This window comes from Rhinoraja longicauda, chromosome 7 (genome assembly GCF_053455715.1).
Source record: "Rhinoraja longicauda isolate Sanriku21f chromosome 7, sRhiLon1.1, whole genome shotgun sequence".
Taxonomy (NCBI): Eukaryota; Metazoa; Chordata; class Chondrichthyes; order Rajiformes; family Arhynchobatidae; genus Rhinoraja; species Rhinoraja longicauda.
Genome location: NC_135959.1, coordinates 1,756,499 through 1,770,656, shown reverse-complemented (window position 1 = coordinate 1,770,656; position 14,158 = coordinate 1,756,499). Strand labels below are relative to the sequence as shown.

At 49.7% G+C, this 14,158-nt stretch overlaps 1 protein-coding gene across 2 annotated transcripts; it reads right to left on the bottom strand.

Moving 5' to 3' along the window:
• Positions 1-1,276: 1,276 nt before the first annotated feature.
• Positions 1,277-13,618, bottom strand: LOC144595437 (leucine-rich repeat-containing protein 51-like). 2 transcript variants are annotated; one of them, XM_078402940.1, is made up of 5 exons: positions 13,489-13,618; positions 10,588-10,670; positions 9,442-9,650; positions 6,881-7,029; positions 1,277-1,522 (listed from the first exon to the last, which is right to left on the bottom strand). In XM_078402940.1, the coding sequence occupies exons 1-5, from the start codon at positions 13,605-13,607 to the stop codon at positions 1,387-1,389; spliced, it is 696 nt and encodes a 231-aa protein (XP_078259066.1). In that variant the 5' UTR covers positions 13,608-13,618; the 3' UTR covers positions 1,277-1,386. The 2 variants fall into 2 exon arrangements, with proteins under 2 accessions (XP_078259066.1, XP_078259067.1); XM_078402941.1 differs by having other exon boundaries at positions 9,442-9,647.
• Positions 13,619-14,158: the final 540 nt, after the last annotated feature.

The following is a 14,158-nucleotide window of genomic DNA, read 5'->3' as shown; positions in this document are numbered from 1 at the left end:
TCGGAGAAAACCCACGCGGGTCACGGGGAGAACGTACAAACTCCCGCAGTTGAACTTGGTGGGCTGAAGGGCCTCCTTCTGGAGGTTATGTTCATAAGTGATAGGAGCAGAATAAGGCCGTTCGGCCCACCAAGTTGCCAGAGGAGGTAGTTGAGGCTGGGACTATCCCGTCGTTTAAGAAACAGTTGGACAGGTACATGGATAGGACAGGTTTGGAGGGTTATAGACCAAGCGCAGGCAGGTGGACTAGGGTAGCTGGGACATTGTTGGAAGGTGTGGGCGAGTTGGGCCGAAGGGCCTGTTTCCACATTGTATCACTCTATGGGTCTACTCAACTTTTTCCCCCTCAACCCCATTCTGCTTTCTCCCCATAACCTTGATGCCCTTGCTAATCAAGAACCTGTCAATCTCCACTTTAAAAATATCCACTGACTTGGCCTCCACAGTCGTCTGTGGCAATGAATCCCACAGATTCACCACCCTCTGACTAAAGAAATTCCTCCTCACCTCCTTTCTGAAGATACGTCCTTTTACTTGATGAAACTACGACTAAATACTTGCACAGGAAGGAACTGCAGACGCTGGTTTACATCGTAGACAGAATGTTGCAGTAAGTCGGCATCTCTGGAGAGGTGGATTGAGTGACGTTTCGGGGCGAGACCCTTTGGTTTAGTTTGGCCCGCTGAGTCCACAGCGAACCCCGCACTTTTTTTTTAACATTGATGCCAATCCGTTGCACCTACAAACCTGCGCGTCTTTGGAGTGTGGGAGGAAACCGGAGCACCCGGGAAAAACCCACGCAGGTCACGGGGAGAACGTACAAACTCCGTGCAAACTCCCGCAGTTGAACTTGGTGGGCTGAAGGGCCTCCTTCTGGAGGTTATGTTCATAAGTGATAGGAGCAGAATAAGGCCGTTCGGCCCACCGAGTTGCCAGAGGAGGTGGTTGAGGCTGGGACTATCCCGTTGTTTAAGAAACAGTTGGACAGGTACATGGACCAAGCGCAGGCAAGTGGGACTAGGGTAGCTGGGACATTGTTGGCCGGTGTGGGCGAGTTGGGCCGAAGGGCCTGTTTCCACACTGTATCACTCTATGAGTCTACTCAACCTTTTCCCCGCAGTGGGGATGGAGCCCGGGTCTCGGGCACTGCAGTCGCTGTGCGGCCCAGTGGCCAACCAGACCCAGAGCGGGAAAGAGGCATGGAGTCATCTTATCCATAATACCCGGGTTTTTAATTGAAATGCAGCCGGGGCAAGTTGCAGTATAAGCCTCCCCTTGGCTGCTCTGTGTGCCGGGGAGCTGGCCGTGTTGCGATGGGGCGCAGGGGGCAGGAGCAGCCCGCTTGGCTCCGCTCGGCTTGGCTGGGCTTGGCTCGGGTGGGAGCTACTAGTCCTTACGTTTCCGTACCGGCCGCTTGCGTCTGGTGAACGACTTCATGACAGCTGCAGTGCTGCGGTCTTGCTTGGTGATCGTGCTGTAGTCCAGCGACTTCAACTGCGGGATGGCCCCCACAGTGTAGCTCCTTGCCACGGAGAGGGAGAGGGAGAGAGCAGGGAAGGGAAGGAGGAGGGAAATAGGGGGGGAAGGAGGTGGGAAATAGAGGGGGGAGGTGGTGGGAAATAGAGGGGGGAAAGGAGGTGGGAAATAGAGGGGGGGGATAAGGAGGTAGTGGGGACAAGGGACGAGGGAGAGAGTGGGAGGGTGAGGAAGAGAGGGAGGGGGAGGGAGACAGAAGGGAGCGAGTTAGATTCCAGCAGTTGGTGGTCAATGTCATGGACATTTAATTGTCATGGTCATTGGGAGCTGAACAATTAATTTTTACTTGCTGCAGCTTTAGAGGCTCATTAATTCAATCACACAACAAATAAATATACATTAGCCAATAATAATAAATGATTAGTTATTCTAACTAACCAGGCTGCAATAGTACAACCCAAAATATGTAATACCGTAAACAAAATCCACTGTAGGTCATTGCTAAGGTTAGTGTTGCGCAGTCTCGACGGGCCGAATGGCCTCATTCTGCGACTGTCTTATGATCTAATGAGATTGGTAATAATGGAATTTTAAATTTAAAAGTCTGAATTTTGTTTCTTTAAAAAAAGTAGTGTCAATTATAGTGTAATGAATGATTAAGAGAGAGTTAGATACTCTTGAAGATAGCGCAGTCAAGAGATATGGGGAGAAGGCAGGAACGGGGTACTGATTGTGGATGATCAGCCATGATCACAGTGAATGGCGGTGCTGTCTCGAAGGGCCGAATGGCCTCCTCCTGCACCTATTGTGTAGTAATCACTCTTGATCAGTACGGGTGTCAGGGGTTATGGGGAGAAGGCAGGAGAATGGGGTTGAGAGGGAAAAATGGATCAGCCATGATTGAATGGCGGAGCGGACATAATGGGCCGAATGGCCTTATTCTGCTCCTGAAACATATGGACTGTGTAGGGCTGTAAATTCACCCATCCTCTCCTCAGTTTAAGGAAGCCACAAAGAGACAATAACAGCTGGCAGTGTCGACATTCTGTGAAGGAATCTAAAAAGTAGATTGCTTTTCACGGAGAGTTTCAATCCGTCCCGATGCGGGGAGTTTCGATCGCCCCGACACGAGGGTCTCAGACAGTCGGCAGCGGTGACTGCGGACGGTTCAGCAGCCTCGACCGCGGGTGAACACAGAGGAAGATGGTCGGACTTTATCACCTTCCATCGCAGTGAGGAATGTGGAATCCGCTGTGGTGGATGTTTATGTCAAATTTTATTTTATGTGGCTGTGTGTCTTTTGTTTTTCACTTAGTGTGGCTGTATGGTAACTTAAATTTCACTGCAGCTTAATTGGTACATGGGACAATAAATTGAATCTTGAAATATTGGTGCCTTTAAGTTAAAGGGGCGCTCTCGGACAGACAACGCCTCTGACTTCCAACTTCTGCTTTTCAGGACACATTCACTTCCCTTTCGAAAGCTCCTGTTGAATTTGCTGCCACTGTCCTTTCAAGCAGCTGGTTCCAAGTCACAGCAAGTTTAGTTTGAGTTTATTTATTGTGCAGAGATGCAGTGAAAAGCTTGTTCTGCAGGTTTTTAGTTTAATTTAGTTTCGAGATACAGCGTGGAAACCGGCCCTTCGGCCCACCGGGTCCGCGCCGACCAGCGATCCCCGCACACTAACGCCATCATTGTGTGCAGTTTTGGTCTCCAAATTTGAGGAAGGACATTCTTGCTATTGAGGGAGTGCAGCGTAGGTTCAACAGGTTAATCCCCGGGATGGCGGGACTGTCATATGTTGAAAGACTGGAGCGACTAGGCTTGTATACACTGGAATTTAGAAGGATGAGAGGGGATCTTATCGAAACATACAAGATTATTTGGACACGTTAGAGGCAGGAAACATGTTCCCAATGTCCAGAACCGGGGGCCACAGTTTACGAATAAGGGGTAGGCCATTTAGAACGGAGTTGAGGAAAAACTTTTTCAGTCAGAGAGTTGTGAATCTGTGGAATTCTCTGCCTCAGAAGGCAGTGGAGGCCAATTCTCTGAATGCATTCAGGAGAGAGCTAGATAGAGCTCTTAAGGATAGCGGAGTCAGGGGGTATGGGGAGAAGGCAGGAACGGGGTACTGATTGAGAATGATCAGCCATGATCACATTGAATGGCAGTGCTGGCTCGAAGGGCTGAATGGCCTCCCCCTGCACCTATTGTCTATTGTCCGTTCTCCCCGTGACCTGCGTGGGTTTCTCCGGGATCTCCGGTTTCCTCCCAAACTCCAAAGACGTGCAGGTTTGTTGGTTCATTGTGTAGGAAAGAACTGCAGATGCTGGTTTAAATCGAAGGTAGATACAAAATGCTGAAGAAACTCAGCGGGTCAGGCAGCATCTCGGGAGAGAAGGAATGTGTGACGTTTCAGGTCGACACTGAAGAAGGGTCTCAACCTGAAACGTCACCCATTCCTTCTCTCCCGAGATGCTGCCTGACCCGCTGAGTTACTTCAGCATTTTGTGTCTACCTGTCGGTTCATTGGCTTGGTATACAAATGTAAATTGTCCCTAGTGTGTAGGATAGCGTTAGTGTAGGGTGGGGGTCGCTGGCCGGCGATGCGAAGAGTTGGTTTCCGCGCTGTACCTCTAAACTAAACAAAACCTGCAGGGCAAGCTTTTCACCGCATCTCTGTCCACGTGACAATAAATAAACTCAAACTAAACTTGCAGTGACGTGGAACCAGGTTCTTGAAAGAGCAGTGGCAGCAAATTCAAAAGGAGCTTTCGAAAGGGAAGTGAATGTGTCCTGAAAGGCAGAAGTTGGAGGTCAGAGATGCGTCGTCTGTCTGGGAGCGCCCCTTTATCCTTAAAGGCACCAATATTTTTTAGATTCCTTCACAGAATGTTGACACTGCCCGCTGTTATTGTCCATCTGTGGCTTCCCGAAACTGAGGGGTCATCGGGTGAATTTACAGTCCATAAGTTTTAGACAATAAACAATAGGTGTAGGAGGAGGCCATTCGGCACCTTCCAGCCAGCACCGCCATTCACTGTGATCATGGCTGATCATCCACAATCATTACCCCGTTCCTGCCATCTCCCCATACCCCTGACTCCGCTATCTTTAAGAGCTCTATCTAGCTCTCACTTGAAAGCATCCAGAGAATTGGCCTCCACTGCCTTCTGAGGCAGAGAATTCCACAGATTCACAGCTCTCTGGGTGAAAATGTTTTTCCTCATCTCCGTTCTAAATGCCCTACCCCTTATTCTTAAACTGTGGCCCCTGGTTCTGGACTCCCCCAACATCGGGAACATGTTTCCTGCCTCCAGCGTGTCCAGTCCCTTAATAATCTTATATGTTTCATTAAGATCCCCTCTCATCCTTCTAAATTCTAGTGTATATAAGCCCAGTCGCTCCATTCTTTCAATATATGACAGTCCTCCATTCCGGGAATTAACCTAGTAAACCACACCCTCAATAGCAAAAATATCCTTCCTCAAATTTGGAGACCAAAACTGCACACAGTGCTCCAGATGCGGTCTCACTAGGGCCCTGTACAACTGCAGAAGGACCTCTTTGCTCCTATACTCAACTCCTCTTGTTATGAAGGCCAACATTCCATTGGCTTTCTTCACTGCCTGCTGTACCTGTATGCTACCTTTCAGTGACTGATGCACGAGGACACCCAGATCTCGTTGTACGTCCCCTTTTCCTAACTTGGCGCCATTTAGATAAAAATCTGCCTTCCGATTCTTACCACCAAAGTGGATAACCTCACACTTATCCACATTAAACTGCATCTGCCATGCATCCACCCACTCACACAACCTGTCCAAGTCACCCTGCAACCTCATAGCATCTTCCTCACAGTTCACACTACCACCCAGCTTTGTATCATCTGCAAATTTGCTAATGGTACTTTTAATCCCTTCATCCAAGTCATTGATGTATATTGTAAATAGCTGCGGTCCCAGCACCGAGCCTTGCGGTGCCCCAGTAGTCACTGCCTGCCATTCTGAAAGGGACCCCTTTATCCCCACTCTTTGCTTTCTGTCTGTCAGACAATTTTCTATCCATGTCAGTACCCTACCTCCAATACCATGCGCTCTAATTTTGCCCACTAATCTATGTGGGACCTTGTTGAAGGCTTTCTGAAAGTCAAGGTACATCACATCCACCGGCTCTCCCCTATCAATTTTCCTAGTTATATCCTCAAAAAATTCCAGAAGATTAGTCAATCATGATTTCCCCTTCGTAAATCCATGCTGACTCGGAACGATCCTGTTACTGCGATCCAAATGCTCCGCAAACTCCGTACAGACAGCATCCGTGGTCAGGATGGAAACCGGGTCTCTGGCGCTGTACGGCAGCAACTCTACCGCTGCACCGCCGTGCCGCCATTTTCTTTTTCTTTTCTCTCCAGTCAAATCTTACTACACCTATCAGCCAAAACATTATGACCTGATGAGCCAAACCATTGTGAACACCTGCCTAATATGCTGTTGGTCCTCCATGTGCAGCCCCATACGCAGCAGGGTGCGATGCACTGTGGGCATCGATGAGCCTTGGGCGCCCAACACCCTGTCCGTTGTGGTTTGTCCCTCCTCGGACCACTGTCGGTAGGTAGTCACCACTGCTGACCGGGAGCACCCCACAAGCCTTGCCGTTTCAGAGATGCTCTGACCCAGTCGTCTGGCCAGAACAATTTGGCCCTTGTCAAAGTCGCTCCTGCCCATTTCTCCTGCATCCAACACGTCAACTTCAAGAACTGACTGTTCACTTGCTGCCTAATATATCCCACCCCTTGACAGGTGCCATTTTAACGAGATAATCAATGTTATTCACTTCACCTGTCGGTGAACATAATGTTTTGGTGGATCGGTGTATAGTGTTGTAGCATTACAGTTACAGAGGAAGTGCAGATTTATTTTAAAGTGCAGGGGCCACAATGAGGTAGGTTGCAAGATCTGAATTAAACCTTGGCTTATGGGAGGACCTTTCAGGGGTCTGATAACAGAGGGGAAGAAGCTGTTTGTGAGTCTAGTATTTTGTATCAGAGAGTCATATAGAGTGATACAGTGTGGAAACAGGGTGTTGGGCGCCCAAGGCTCATCGATGCGCGAGGGCAACGAAGGCTATCCCGTCTGGTTGAACCGACAGAAGGTCGACTGTAGCACAAGTCACAGAAAATGTTAATGGTGGTGACGGGAGGAATGTGTCACAATACACAGTGCATCGCACCCTGCTGCGTATGGGGCTGTACACGGAGGACCAACAGCACATTAGGCAGGTGGGCATAATGTTTTGGCTGAACGGTGTATGAACGCTTGCACCTCCCTGAGCTGACCAGGGGGAGGCAGTGACGAGCCCGTGCCAGCGGGGGCGGGCGGGGGAGATGCTGGTCGTGTACCTGTATCCTTTGAGCAGCTCCATAGGGTTTCCGTGGAGCGTCAGGCTCCGCAGGTGCCGCAGGGCTGCCAGCTTGTCCACCTCGTACAGCTTGCCCACCTGGTTCCCGTGGAAGTTCAGCACTTGCAGGTTGATGCAGAAAATCAACACCTGTGGAGAGACACACAGCCAGGTCTAGTTTATTGTCACCTGCACCGAGGCCTAAAGGGCAGGGAGACAATGGACAATAGGTGCAGGAGGAGACCATTCGGCCCTTCGAGCCAGCACTGCCATTCAATGCCTCAGAAGGCAGTGGAGGCCAATTCTCTGGATGCTTTCAAGAGAGAGTTAGATAGAGCTCTTAATGATAGCGGAGTCAGGGGGTATGGGGAGAAGGCAGGAACGGGGTACTGATTGTGGATGATCAGCCATGATCACATTGAATGGCAGTGCTGGCTCGATGGGCCGAATGGCCTCCTCCTGCACCTATTGTCCATTGTCTATGGTCTATTGACCCTCGGACTATCTTTGATCGGACTCTTCTGGCTTTACCATGTATTGAACGTTACTCCCTTTATCATGTATCTGTACACTGTAAATGGCTCGGTTGTAATCATGTATTGTCTTTCTGCTGAATGGCGAGCATGCAACAAAAGCTTTTCACTGTACCTCGGTACACGTGACACTAAACTAAACTATTTGTCAAGGATGTGTAGGAAGGAACTGCAGATGCTGGTTCAAACCGAAGACAGGCACAAAAAGCTGGAGTAGCTCAGCGGGACGGGCAGCATCTCTGGAGAGAAGGAATGGGTGACGTTTCAGGTCGAGACCCTTCTTCAGACTGATCGGAGGTCTAAAGAGTGATCTTTTAGAAAGAAGGTGAGGAGGAACGTCTTCGATCAGAGGGTAGTTAATCTGTGGAACTCATTGCCACAGAGGGCTGTGGAGGCCAAGTCAGTGGATATTTATAAGGCAGAGATGGACAACTTATTGATTAGAACGGGTGTCAAGGGTTATGGGGAGAAGGGCTGGAAAATGGGATTAGGAGGCAGAGATCAGCCATGATTGAATGGCGGAGTGGGCTCGATGGGCCAAATGGACTAATTCTACTCCTATAACTTGTGAAAAAGCTTTTGTTCCATGCTAACCAGTCAGTGGAAAGACTATAGATGATTACGAGCCGTTCACAGTGTACAGATATATGAGAGGGCAATAATGTTTAGTTATTCCCTTTGTGATAAAGATAGTCTGAGTGTCACCAATGACTATTTTTGAGCGGACTTTACTGGCTTTATCTTGCACTAAATGTTATCATGTATCTGAACACTTCAGACAATCTGAAGCGACACTGGTCCATAGGTGGTTGACCATCAGCCGACATCCAACAGGATGAAACAGGCCCTTCGGCCCAACCCATCCATGCTGGCCAAGGTGCCACATCAAAGCAAGTTCCGTTTTAAAAGTCTTAGTTCAGACAGCAGAGTGGTACAACTGTAGATTTGCTGCCTCACAGAGACCCGGGTTCAATCCTGACCATGGGTGCTGTTGTCACTGGGGCCACAGTTTAAGAATAAGGGATTTAGAACGGAGATGAGGAAAAACTTTGCTCCCAGAGAGTTGTGAATCTGTGGAATTCTCTGCCTCAGAAGGCAGTGGAGGCCAATTCTCTGGATGCTTTCAAGAGAGAGTTAGATAGAGCTCTTAAAGATAGCGGAATTAAGGGATATGGGGCGAAGGCAGGAACGGGGTACTGATTGTGGATGATCAGCCATGATTACAGTGAATGGCGGTGCTGGCTCGAAGGGCCGATTGGCCTCCTCCTGCACCTATCGTTTATTGCTGTGTACGGAGTTTGCACGTTCTCCCCGTGACCTGCGAGGGTTTTCTCCGGGGGCTTTGGTTTCCTCCCACACTCCAAAGATGTGCAGGTTTGTAGGTTTATTGGCTTCAGTAAAGTTGTAAACAGTCCCCAGTGTGTGTAGGACGGTGCCATTGTACCGGGTTATCACTGGTCGGCGCGGACTTGGTGGGCTGAAGGGCCAGTTTCCACGCTGTATCTCAAAACTAAACTTTACACCGTGGAAACAGGACCTTTGTCCCACCCAGTTTGGGCCGACCAGCGATCCCTGTACTCTAACACTATCCTACACACACTAGGGACAATTTACAATCTTTACCAAGCCAATAAACCTACAAACCTGCACGTCTTTGGAGAGTGGGAAGAAACCGGAGCACCCGGTGAAAACCCACGTAGGTCATGGGGAGAATGTACAAACTCCGTACAGACAGCACCCGTAGGCTGATCAATGCATTCAAGAGAGAGCTAGATAGAGCTCTTAAGGATAGCGGAGTCAGGGGGTATGGGGAGAAGGCAGGAACGGGGTACTGATTGAAAATGATCAGCCATGATCAAATTGAATGGCAGTGCTGGCTCTAAGGGCCGAATGGCCTCCTCCCGCACCTATTGTCTATTGTCTAGTCAGGATGGAACCTGGCTCTCTGACGCTGTGAGGCAGCAGCTCTACCCGCTGCGCCACCGTGCCGACCCGTCTGGAGCTCCTTGTTTCTACACACGCTACGTACAGGGTCGATGATGTCGAAGTTGTTGAAGGCGAGGTCGATCCAGAAGAGGCGGCGCGGTTCCACCAGCAACGTGTCGATCAGCTGCTTCAGACCGCTCAGGTCGCTCAGCCGGTTGTGGCTCAGCCGCAGCGAGCAGCTCTTCATCTTCCGATCCTCCGTGAACACGTTGGGTCTCAGCCCCGTCCGCGGCGTCAGCTTAAGGGCATCTGCTGGGTGGAAACGGAGGAGGAGCAGCAGGTACACGGGTGCAAGCCCACTCCCTGCCCTCTCCTCAAACCCCTGTATCAAACACACGCTAATCCCACTGCCCTGCTCCCACCCTACACCTCTGTGTCAATCCCACTGCCCCGTTCTCTCCCCAAACCCATGTATCAAACACACGCTAATCCCACCGCCCAGCTCCCACCCCACAGTTCTGTATCAACCCCATACTTATCCCACTGCCCTGTATCAATCCAACACTCCCACTGCCCCACTCTCTCTCTACATCTCCAAGTTTGCGGATGACACAAAGCTGGGTGGCAGCGTGAGCTGCGATGAGGCTGCAGGGTGACTCGGACAGGTTGTGTGAGTGGGCGGATGCATGGAAGATGCAGTATAATGTGGATAAATGTGAGGTTATCCACTTTGGTGGCTAGAACAGGAAGGCAGATTATTACCTGAATATGTCAGATTAGGAAAAGAGGAGATGCAACGAGATCTGGGTGTGCTTGTATATCAGTCACTGAAAGTAAGCGTGCAGGTACCGCAGGCAGAGAAGAAACCTAATGGCATGTTGGCCTTAATTTGAGTTTAAGAATAAGGGGAAGGCCATTTAGGACTGAGATGAGGAAAAACATTTCCACCCAGAGAGTTGTGAATTTGTGTAATTCTCTGCCACAGAAGGCAGTGGAGGCCGATTCATTGGATGTATTCAAGAGAGAGATAGAGCTCTTAGGGCTAATAGAATCAAGTAATTTCGGGAGAAAGCAGGAACGGGGTACTGATTGTGGATGATCGGCCATGATCATATTGAATGGCGGTGCTGGCTCGAAGGGCTGAATGGCCTACTCCGGCACCTATTTTTTATGCTTCTATGAGTCATGAACAAATAAACCTGTGGGCTTTGCACACAGGTTTGACAGCGATATGTGCAGATCATCATACCATTTACAGTATCCAAACCTCTGAAGGAATAATCCACAACAGGACCGTTCAAGATAAAGTCATGATCTTTTGCGTTCACAGGCCTGCAGGAGGAAAGAAATCCCCACTGGTTATTGTGCAAACTGCAGGAGAGGTCATTGCTGGAAGTTCCCAAACAGACGCAAGTGGGCCAAATAATCCTCACCTTCTCCACCACCTCCCTCCCTCATGGTTTTCTGCCCCAGTTACATTTATATAACATCTTTGAAGAAGCAGATTCCTTATGCATCTCAACAACTACAATTTGTTTGCCCAATTAATTTCTGCAACCCACACCGCGCTCTCATTTCACTCGTGCCATTGGAAAGAAGATCCATACAGGAGCCTGAAAACTGTAACGTCCAGGTTCAGGAACAGCTTCTTCCCCACAACCACCAGGCTATTAAACAATACAACTTCCAAATAGGTTCTGAACTATCTAAACTTGGGGGCATTATTTTTGACTTTGCACTGTTATTGATTATATGCGTGTGCGTGTATAACTTTTTTTTGATGTTTATTATGGGTTTTAACGGGGTACTATGTTTATCTGTTGTACTGCTGCAAGTAAGAAAAGTAAGAGTGCAATTGTTTCGTTTTGGGACATGACAATAAAACATGTCTAGGAAGGAACTGCATTTGCAGGTTTACACCAAAGTTCGACACAAAGTACTGGAGTAACCCAGCGGGTCAGGCAGCATCTCTGGTGAACAAGGATAAATGATGTTTCGGGTCCCTTCTTCAGACCGACTGTGGGGGGTGGAAGAAATATGGAAGAGATGTGGGGGCGGGACAAAGCCTGACGAATGATAGGTGGAGAAACAAAGAACTGCAGGTGCCGGTTTACACAAAAGGACATAAAGTGCTGGAGTAACTTATCAGGTCAGGCAGCATCTCTGGAGAACATGGATAGTGACATTTTGAGTTGGGGCCCTTCTTCAGACCTGAATCGACTTATTACTTAGAGTCATAGAGTGATACAGTGTGGAAACAGGCCCTTCGGCCCAACTCGCCCACACCGGCCAACAATGTCCCAGATACACTAGTCCCACTTGCCTGCGCTTGGTCCATAACCCGCCAAACCTGTCCTATCCCATGTAACTGTCCAACTGTTTCTTAAACGACAGGATAGTCCCAGCCTCAACTACCTCCTCTGGCAGCTTGTTCCATACACCCACCACCTTCTATGTGAAAAGGTTACCCCTCGGATACCTATTCAATCTTTAGCCCTTCCCCTTGAACCTATGTCCTCTGGTCCTCGATTCCCCTACTCTGGACAAAAGACTCTGTGCATCTACCCGATCTATTCCTCTCATGATTTTGTACACCTCTATAAGATCTCCCCTCATCCTCCTACGCTCCATGGGATAGAGACCTAGCCTACTTAATCTCTCCCTATAGCTCACACCCTCTAGTCCTGGCAACATCCTCGTAAACCTTTTCTGAACCTTGGTATGTAAATCTGCTTATTAGTACAGGATGTGTTGGAAGGAAGTGCAGAAGCTGGTTTAAACCGAAGATAGACACTGAAGAAGGGTCTCGACCCGAAACGTCACCCATTCTTCGCTCTCCAGAGATGCTGCCTGTCCCGCTGAGTTACTCCAGTTTTTTGTGTCTATCTTCTATTATTAGTACAGGAGTCAGGACATCATGTTGCTGCTGCACAAGCCATTACTGAGATTGCACTTGGAATATTACGTGCAATCTGGTTGCCCTGGTGTTGGCAGGATGCCATTAAGCTGGAAAACGTGTGAAAAAAAGATTTGTGAGGAGGAATTTATTGTAGAATACATTGCCACAGAAGGCGGTGGAGGTCATCAATGGGTATTTTTAAAGTGGAGATCGACAGATTCTTGATTAGTACGGGTGTCAGGGGGTAAGGGGAGGAGGAAGGAGAAAGGGGTGGATCAGCCATCTTTGAACGGTGGGATAGACAAAATAGCCTAATTCTACTCCTTTCACTTTCTGAACTTATCACTTATGTATAAAATCATGAGAGAAATAAATCGCGGAGATGCATAGAATCTCTTTGCATTATAGGGGAATCAAGAACCAGATAATATAGGTTCAAGGTGAAGGGGAAAGATTTAATAGGAACCTGAGCGGTAACTTTTTCCACACAGAGGGTGGTGGGTGTATGGAACAAGCTGCCAGAGGAGGTAGTTGAGGCTGGGACTATCCCGTCGTTTAAGAAACAATTGGACAGGTACATGGATAGGACAGGTTTGGAGGGATATGGACCAAGCGCAGGCAAGTGGGACTAGGGTAGCTGGGACATTGTTGGCCGGGGTGGGCAAGTTGGGCCGAAGGGCCTGTTTCCACACTGTATCACTCTGTGACTCAATGAATAGATCTGATAGACGCACAGAGTCTCTTGCCCAAAGTAGTAGGGGAATCGAGAAACCAGAGGGCAGAGGTTTAAGGTGAGGGGAAGATTCAATAGGAACTGAGATGAGGGATTGGGTACAACTTGGGCGGCCCACCGTCGCCAGGGGCAACGGGACAAAGGAGCCGCCGGGAGTTGTAGTCCGCATCCCGCGATCATCCAGCGCTGGAGGCGGACTACAACTCCCGGCGGGCGCCGCTTCCCCGGGTCCGCCGGAGCGCGTGTTGTCAGGGGCAACGGGACAATGGACCGGCGTGAGTTGTAGTGCGAAAGCGGGTGGTGGCCCAGCGCCGGAGACGGCATGCGGACTACATCTCCCAGCGGGCACCGCTTCCCCGGGTCCGCCGAAGCTCCAGCGTTGTCAGGGGCAACCAGCGGATTTCCTCCCCCTTCCCCCTCTTACAACCTCCCCCACTCCCGCCGGCTTTGAATCTCAGGTCGAAAGGAAAGGGAGGAAAATAATGGGGCTGCTGCGGGCAGCCGACCGGCCAGCTCACCGCTGCTCGGGGGCCGTCGACAAGATAGAATCGGCGATGGCATAGTCGGTGGTGGACAAATAGCGGACGCTGTCGGCGCTTTCCGGCTGCAAATCCGCCCCGTTCCCGCCTCGCGACATCACGCCTCTGTTGGCGTCACCGCGCACCGGGGGGGTGTGGAGGCGGTAAACGTCACAGCGCACGGCTTTTGCGTCATCGGGGTACTGCGGGAAACGTCACAGCGCGCTGCAGGGGCGTCATCGCGAACGGCGGTAAACGTCACGGCGCACAGCGGGTTGACGTCATCGCGTCGCGGCCCCGCCCCTTGGTGTGGCGTCATAGGACATTCCGCCCCCCCCCTTTCCCCCTCCCAAAAAATTCGCTGGGCGGGAAATATGAGTCAAGAGTGTTTTATTGACATGTGTCCCAGATACAACAATGGCATTCTTAACTGCCGCAGCACAACACAATATAGAAACATGGTCCACTGTAAACAAGTCAAGTCAAGTTTATTTGTCACATACACGATGTGCAGTGAAATGAAAGTGGCAATGCCTGCGGATTGTGCACAAAAAAGAATTACAGTTACAGCATATAAATAAAGTTAATATAGAGAAGACAAAAACATGGTAATAAACCAGAAAGGTCCTCCTGCAGTTGTACAGGGCCCTAGTGAGACCGCACCTGGAGT

Coding starts and splice junctions, on each gene's coding strand:
- LOC144595437 (XM_078402940.1), bottom strand. CDS start 13,607: ATGTCGCGAGGCGGGAACGGGGCGGATTTGCAGCCGGAAAGCGCCGAC. Junction 10,671..13,488: donor TCGACGGCCCCCGAGCAGCG/GTGAGCTGGCCG, acceptor TTCCTCCTGCAG/GCCTGTGAACGCAAAAGATC. Junction 1,523..6,880: donor GAGCTGCTCAAAGGATACAG/GTACACGACCAG, acceptor CTCCGTGGCAAG/GAGCTACACTGTGGGGGCCA.